At 37.3% G+C, this 7,600-nt stretch overlaps 1 protein-coding gene across 1 annotated transcript; it reads right to left on the reverse strand.

The window, feature by feature from the left end:
- Positions 1 to 637: 637 nt before the first annotated feature.
- LOC103967674 (hydroxypyruvate reductase-like) lies at positions 638 to 7,398 on the reverse strand. Its single transcript, XM_048581573.1, has 10 exons — positions 7,161 to 7,398; positions 6,915 to 7,066; positions 5,990 to 6,134; positions 5,779 to 5,906; positions 4,428 to 4,499; positions 4,003 to 4,129; positions 3,798 to 3,913; positions 2,652 to 2,693; positions 1,709 to 1,921; positions 638 to 945 (listed from the first exon to the last, which is right to left on the reverse strand). The coding sequence occupies exons 2-10, from the start codon at positions 7,056 to 7,058 to the stop codon at positions 877 to 879; spliced, it is 1,056 nt and encodes a 351-aa protein (XP_048437530.1). The 5' UTR covers positions 7,059 to 7,066; positions 7,161 to 7,398; the 3' UTR covers positions 638 to 876.
- Between the last annotated feature and the right edge of the window lie 202 nt (positions 7,399 to 7,600).

Raw genomic sequence — 7,600 nt, forward strand, 5'->3', positions numbered from 1 at the left:
ATGTCCTTGTATCTGCTGTGCTGAGACTGCTTATTGTTTTCAAATAAATTTAAACATTTGGCCTTTTATGTTTAAAATTCGATGGAACTCTGCAATGGCTCCTAAAAAAATCAATAAGGTTAAGGGAGGAGCTGTTCGGATTTTATAGAATGTAATATCATGGATGATTTCAATACTATTACACTGTGTTTGGATACGGAGATTTAGATTATTAAGGATCTCCAAATTGGATGGAAAATAAAATTCTTAATTTTTAAAATTTGCGAGTTTTCTTGCTTGGGTAACCTAAAAGAAGAATCAAATTTAAATACAGAATTTTGATGTGTGTAGAGTCATTAATATATAAATGGTAGATAATAGTTAGGTACTGTGCTAGTAATGGTCTTGGCGACGGCGGTGATAATGGTGGGTGGTGGTGGTAGTAGCGGCCACGGTGACAACGGAGATGGGGGACAGGATGCAGACTGACAAGGGAAAAGATGAAGGGCAACAACATCCATGGAGTATAGAAGGAAGGGGAGGAAAGTGGAAGAAAATATAGATGGGGAATCTATAGATTGTAGTAGTCCCCCAACCTCTCTAACTAACATACGATACAATTTCACTTCACAGTGGGGAGTTAGTCGTCCACGAGTAATGAAAAAAATACGAAACGTATTTTATTAAATTATGGAAAATATCAAGTAAACTGTGAAGGTAGAAAATCGATAAGCGATCATTTTAAGGGACAAATTCCCTCCAACTTATTCTCCCTTTAATTGTACAATAACACGTAGTGTAGCGTTCCCTGTTCCGGGCACTGGAAAATATCTCCTTATATGGATGTCCAAATCAAAAGCTTAGCAATAAAAAATCAACCATTTTCACCATACTGATTCAGTTGACAAACTCAATTCCTGTCAAAGGCTTCCCTTCATGAAGTTGAATGGCGGCATCGCCAACTACCTGCATTTGTTGAGCCACCACAAAAGATAGTCAGGCTCCGATGAGACGACATATGTATCAAAAGCATTGGATTCAAAGGAAGCTAGAATCTTGACGGTTGGAAACTAAGCTCACAAAGATCCTGATCATACTATAACCTAGGAAGCATCGACCAAGACACAACGGGCTCATTTGGTGCACTTGATTGGATTGGAATGGATAACCTACTAAATTAAAGGTATGTTGACGGGAGAAATGATAAAATCATGACCGCTTCGAGGATAGAAGATGGATTACTTACGAAGAAAACTTATCCAGTCCAATCCTCCTTAAAATGGTAGGATTAGATGGGATGAATTTACTTCATAGCTAATCCACTTCTAATCCCCTCCAAATGAAAAACCATCCAACTTCCACCTTCAGTATACCTTGAAATTCAAGTGTTCTCCATTCCAATCCAATCATGCGTACCAAACGAGCCCAAATGACAATAGAGGAAAAGAATTATCCTGTCACTTGGTTGTGCATGAAGACTGCACCAAAAATAGTAGCCAAATAATCAAAGAGAAGATGTGTATATCTATCACCAATCCCTATATACACGTCTTGTCTCATCTAACGGAGGTATTGACATATGTGACACCGGAGGTATTGATAGCAAGGTGTAGCCTAGTGTAGTTGATTCAGACAAGATGATCACTACATGATGGCGGTGTTGGACATACAGTAGTGTAGTGGAACTAAAAATGAGCGAGCTGATTCTGTTTTGTCGATGGTTGCTTACCTTAGCCATGGATCTGTAAGAATACTCTGTAACTCCTGCCACATGAGGTGTGATGATAACATTGTTGAACTTCAAAATTGGATCATCAGGATCAAATGGCTCCGTCCAAGCAACATCAATCCCTAAACCACCTAAGTGGCCAGACTCTAGGTTATATGAAACAGCTTCATAGTCCAGGAGACCCCCTCGGGCAATATTTACCAGAAGGGCACCCTAGAATGAAAAAAGAAACATGAGGATCAACAGCAAGAATCGATAACAGGAAATTAAGACCGAAACTGTCCCTCCCAACAAAGGTCTTCCAATTTCTCTCAAACCACAAACACCTAATGCTTAAAAGGAGCTGCCTTCCAAGCTCAACTAATGAGATGTTCAAGAACTCAAGAGTAAGGATGTAGCCAGTCCTTCCATTTGAACAAAACTTTGAATTTAATATTCTCAACACATTCCCTTATGTAGGGCTGAATAAGCCAAACATAAATTATATTGGGTAATAATATTGAGTGCACGTGGAGAACTGACCTTAAAATGTGGATGTTTTGACTGCTCTAATGAAATGATAAAGGTTGTTGGTTTGCCTTTACAGACCGACATGTCAAATTCAATTATCTTAGGAGGTTCCAACTAGACCCTTTTGGCGTTACACTATCATATTCTATTTGTACCACTAAGTCTAAAGGCTAAAATATGAAGTTCAACTTATGCTTCAATATTCCAGTTGCAGGGACCCGAACTCAATCTCCTACTCTGATACAATCAATAAGTTTGTTGGTTTAACCACCATTCGCAAGAGCTTAAGCCGTTAAGATTTTGGGATAATTGCACACATATATGGCTGTAAGCTCATGTTTACAAACTCACACATCATATATTTGCTAATATGATTCTGTCATTGCAAATGAAGTACAATTATCAAACAAACTACACTGGATTGAAACCAAACCTTTCTCATCGAAGATATGAACGACTTGTTTACAATGCCAACCTGAAACACAAGGTACGCAAAAGTAGGAGTCAGACAACCAAGTATCACTGAATCTTCTGCAGTGGAATTGAATTCATATTGACTTCCATCTCACATACAATGCAATTTGATTTTGGAAATCTAATAGAAAAAGGAAAAAAAGTACAGAGGTTATGTTTAAAGGCATCATCAACAAGCAGCAGACACAGATTGCAGATAGCAACATCAACAACATCTGAGCAAGAGAATACAAAACAGAAGATGCAACAGATGGAGAATAGAAAAAATAAGAGAGAACAGAGATTGAGGAAGAGAATGAAGAAAATGAAAATATGAGATTTAGAGAGAGACAAAACAAGTGGAAGAAACGAATGACATTAAAAAAATTTTAACTGGAAACTTATGAATGGACCACGATGAGGAACCGTTTTGTGGAAAGGAAAAATGACCAAGGAAGACGTCAAACCATTTATGATCCCATCTGGGTCAGGCATTTAATGATCCTATCATCGAACCTTTCTCAAGTGCTCATTATTTCATTCTTAATCAAGTTAAATGCAGCTGAAATTAAGAGTCTTTGCACGCTTCTTCTAAAATAGAAGGGGTATTGGTTGAAGCCGCAAGCTTGCAAATGCTCTTACTTTAATGTAACATGAGGTCAACATTCAGCAATGAGATAATCTTTGACACATGCAAGAAGAAAAGTTCTGTTTGGGCATATAAATTGGGTTTTTTTTTGTTAGAGTTTATAGGTTATTCATCTACTTTGGGGACTTTAGCATATTAATTTGACAATAAAGAACTGAGTTAACCCTCCACTGTCTCTCTTTTTTCTCTATCTTCACTTCTCAACCTTTGTACTATAATTTTTGCTCTTATCAACATTTTGTCTTTTCCTTTTGGTTTCTATTCTGTCTCTCCCTTCACAATCTCTCTGGCAACCACATAAATTTGTACCAGAGCAGTCTTTACCCCATATCAAATGATCACAATTTGGATCTCAAGTGAACATAATGAAAAACATATTTGGACAAGTTGACACAGTGCTTGAGAAGGTGCAAGTGCAACAGGAACAACCATCATCCACTGCAGAAAACATGGTATAAAAATGACCAATGATCTTACTGTTTCACTGTTTAAATTTACGCAGCAAACAACGATGTCTGCAATACTTGCAAACTTGTGGATATCTTCATGGACACACTTCTCATCAACCAAATTCTCAGTGTAACAATTTTGAACTGAAAATTCAAAACAAATAACCGTGATTTATATGGCTGTATGCTTCAGTATCACAATTCAGTGTTCTAGCTTATGCCTCCTCACATACCATTTGATTGGCAAGAATCTTGTGACTGTGTGGCCCAACTCCGTTTGGAGGCAATAATTTTCACACCAAACGGTCTCAAGCGCTTTGCCAATTCAATGCCAATGTTCCCATATCCTAAAATGAAGACCTGCATGCATTAGCAAATAAATTCAAGTTTAAAAGCTGATTTGAACATGAGTAAATCAACACTTCAAGTTGCAAAGCGCTAAACATAACCTCCAGATCTTCTCAATCTGTAAAGTGTCGAAACTTTATAGCAGAAGAGCATACTCATAAGAAAAATAATGAGTGAAAAGGAAAAACATGAGAACTGCAATCTGCATTCTAGAAAGTTTCTATCTGAAAACCGCTAAAAGAACAAAAAATAAGAACACAGAAGAGAGAGAGAGAGAGAGAGAGAGAGAGAGAGAGAGAGAGATATTCACTGTTTTTCCAAGTAGTGTTTCACCAACTGGATCCCCAACCTTCCTCAGCTTTATAGAAATTTGTATCTCATTCTACAATGGTAGAAAAATTACAGTTAAAATGAGCAGACAAGAATATAAAATAAAATAGAATAAAAAAACTAAATTCAAGAGAGCCACTAAGTATACTTTTGATATGGAACAATAAATGTTTATTAAATAAAATAAGAAATAAATTGCAAGAAAAGCCAGAAATATTGCAATATATACATGACTAGCATCCAAATTACCAATCAAGATGAATGTGAACGGAAGAGAATATTTCATAAAATTCCGTCTCAACATAATAGATTTCATGACATGAAGATGCCAAAAGATAGTGTGCAAAGATGAATTTCACAAAAATTATTTATATATTTAAATCCATCCAAAATGTTAATTTTCAAGAAATAGTCCGAGAAGAACCAAAGGAAGCAAGACAACACAACTGCGTTACTACTAGAAGGACTGATCACCATACCAAACATCCCTTCAAAGATAGATAATTGAGAATAATAACAAGAAACAGGGCAATATTTCAAAGGATAATAAAACGAACCTTTCTAAGAAATCCAAGAATTCTACTGATTATATTGCACTCAAAACATACTCTCAAACTGGAAAGAATTGTGCTCCAAGGTTAATCTCAAAAACCATTTTCCTAACAAAGCTTCATTCATTTTAAATAAATTTGCTTGTGGAGAAGAAAAAGGTCAAAATAATGTGGACTTGCTGTGTGATGGCTATTGTCTGGCTAATGTGGAGTGGAGGGAAAGAAAAAAGATGGTTTTGGCCGATCTCTAGGGGGTGGATTGGTGGGATTATGGGATACACAGTTAGATTTGGGATATCATTGGAATTTCAGGATGTGCATGCAAATAGGAAGGCGGCACTCTCTTAAATTTTCTCATGCATAGTTAATAGTTTTGGACTGTACTTTGATGCTTAGTACTGGTGGGTTAATTTTATGTCTACATTATTTGTATTGCTAGCTGTAGGATTACTTCCTTTATGTAAATTCCTTAAGTTTAGCTACCGCTTGGCAACTCTTGCAACTATTTAAACCCTCCCTAAGAGATGAATACAAACACAGAATTTCACAAATTTGTAAAAAAAAAAAAAAAAAAAAAAGAAAAAAAAAAGCGATTACCAAATTCAAAGGAAAAAATTAGTGAGGCCCCTTGGATGATCAAATTGAAAGGATATGACATGACGAAAGCATTCAACAGAATCAACACTATGATGCCTAGAAGAAAAAAAATTTGAAAAATCATAAGGGTAATAAAAATTTAAATAAAAAACTTTACTAAAAATAAGTTTAAGCCTAACTTACTTGCTTTCGTAGGAGGCCCAACATCAGATAAATGGCCATTTCGGCACATGAGGCTGCATTTCCAGTTACATGGCTCGGAATCCTAGCAACTTTGATTCCAAACTTAGTTGCAGAATCAATGTCAACGCCTAAAGCAAATAAATTTAAATTGTAAATATAGACACCTAAGACAAACGCTCTTTTTTAACAATTTGAACCACATGAAAATGACCTTCCAGGCCGACACCATACTGCAGTACAAGCTTCATCTTTTCTGCACGGGACAGAAGATCTGAATCTAACTTCATCAACTTCACGATACACATACTGTAATTCTGGATAACACCAGGCACATCTTTATGGGGAACACCATCTACCTACAATAGTGAAAATTGAAATACTGAAGGAGCACTGGAAATCGATGATGGAACATATACAGGAAGGAGCCCTAAGATGGATAGTGGAACATATGCAGAATAATCACAGGAGATTGATAGATGGATACATAGATGCAGAATAAACACGGGAGATTGTTATATGGATACATAGATAGATTATAAGTTACAATTTGCTTGAGAAAAACTTTACATCTATCTATAATATTTATATTATATACGTACAGAAGTTTACTCAAGCATATATTAACGTTTTAGACGTAATTTTGGGGACTGGCATGATTATAGATAGACGTACTAGTTTACTCAAGCAAATTTATTTATAATGCACACATGATCAAGTTGTTATATTCCTTTTATGTAAGCCTGGTGTTCATAGCTCTGACAATTGACGGTCAAACGGTTCAATAACTCAAAAATAATTCAGGGCGCAAACAACACAATTCACATAGAAAACAAGAACACAAAAACAGCAAGATATATACTTCTTTGGCTACATCCACCATGACACACTGAATCGAACCTAACAGATCAACAAAATCACAAAATCACAAATCAGGTTTCGCCGGTACAAAACATTGTGATGATTCTTTCTTAACAAGTGACTGCTTCTTCAAATCTGATGAGATTAATATACGACATTGACTAAAGTTATAGTGTAATACAAGATGAGCAACAGAAACAATAAGCCAGCCACTGTCAGATATATAAAATCGATCGACGGAGGTGCGAGCGGACGACAAAATGCAGGAGGAAAATGACCTGGATAAAGGGGTAGTCTTTCAAATATTCCCTTGTGTAAGTTTCAGCAGCAGGAGAATGTGATCCGCAGAAAAGAAGACGGGAAACCTTCTGCTTGTTCTTCACCTCCCCATTTTCTACTTCCATTTTCGACAAGCTATGCATCTCTGCAACTGCAACAACACATTCGCTTGCAGTTGTACGAAGCAATGAAATTCGGGGTCAAAAGAAAGTAAGTAAAAAAAAAGTAAAAAGTTCAAAACTTACCGCTGAGGGTGTGAGCGTGAGTTGGATGTAGAATCCTGTGATGGCGATGAGGATGACGATGACGAGCGGAATCACAAATGGCCTTCGTGAACAGTCAGAATCTCGACGACCGCATTTAAATTCCAATTGAGATTGAAATTCAAGCCCCGGACGAGACGAGACGGGACGAGACGAGACGTGGCCGAGAGGAGAGAACTGCTGACTCACTCACTCACCGCGCCCACCCACTCGATGATGAGGACTGAGATACTGACAGAGGAGGAGGAGGATGGGGCCGCAGGGAAGGGGAGGAAAAGGTACATGAACTTGTACCTGACAAAAGGTTAAAGAGGGCAAAAGTGTTTTGAGTTCCCATTCTGATACCGTCGGCGCCGCCTCACTCACACACTCACCCTCATGAGTTTCCTCGGACCCACTTCGTTCAGCCTTGATTCGTCGGG

Source organism: the organism of the source record quoted next, unplaced genomic scaffold (assembly GCF_019419815.1).
Source record: "Pyrus x bretschneideri cultivar Hongxiangsu unplaced genomic scaffold, Pyrus_bretschneideri_v1 Contig17, whole genome shotgun sequence".
Classification (NCBI taxonomy): Eukaryota; Viridiplantae; Streptophyta; class Magnoliopsida; order Rosales; family Rosaceae; genus Pyrus; species Pyrus x bretschneideri.

Bases quoted from the DNA above. Each gene is read 5' to 3' on its own strand.
- LOC103967674 (XM_048581573.1), bottom strand. From the start codon at position 7,058: ATGCATAGCTTGTCGAAAATGGAAGTAGAAAATGGGGAGGTGAAGAAC. The intron at 4,500-5,778 runs GTAAGTTAGGCT...CTACCATTGTAG, and splicing joins TGGGCCTCCTACGAAAGCAA to AATGAGATACAAATTTCTAT. The intron at 946-1,708 runs GTAAGCAACCAT...CAACAAATGCAG, and splicing joins CTTACAGATCCATGGCTAAG to GTAGTTGGCGATGCCGCCAT.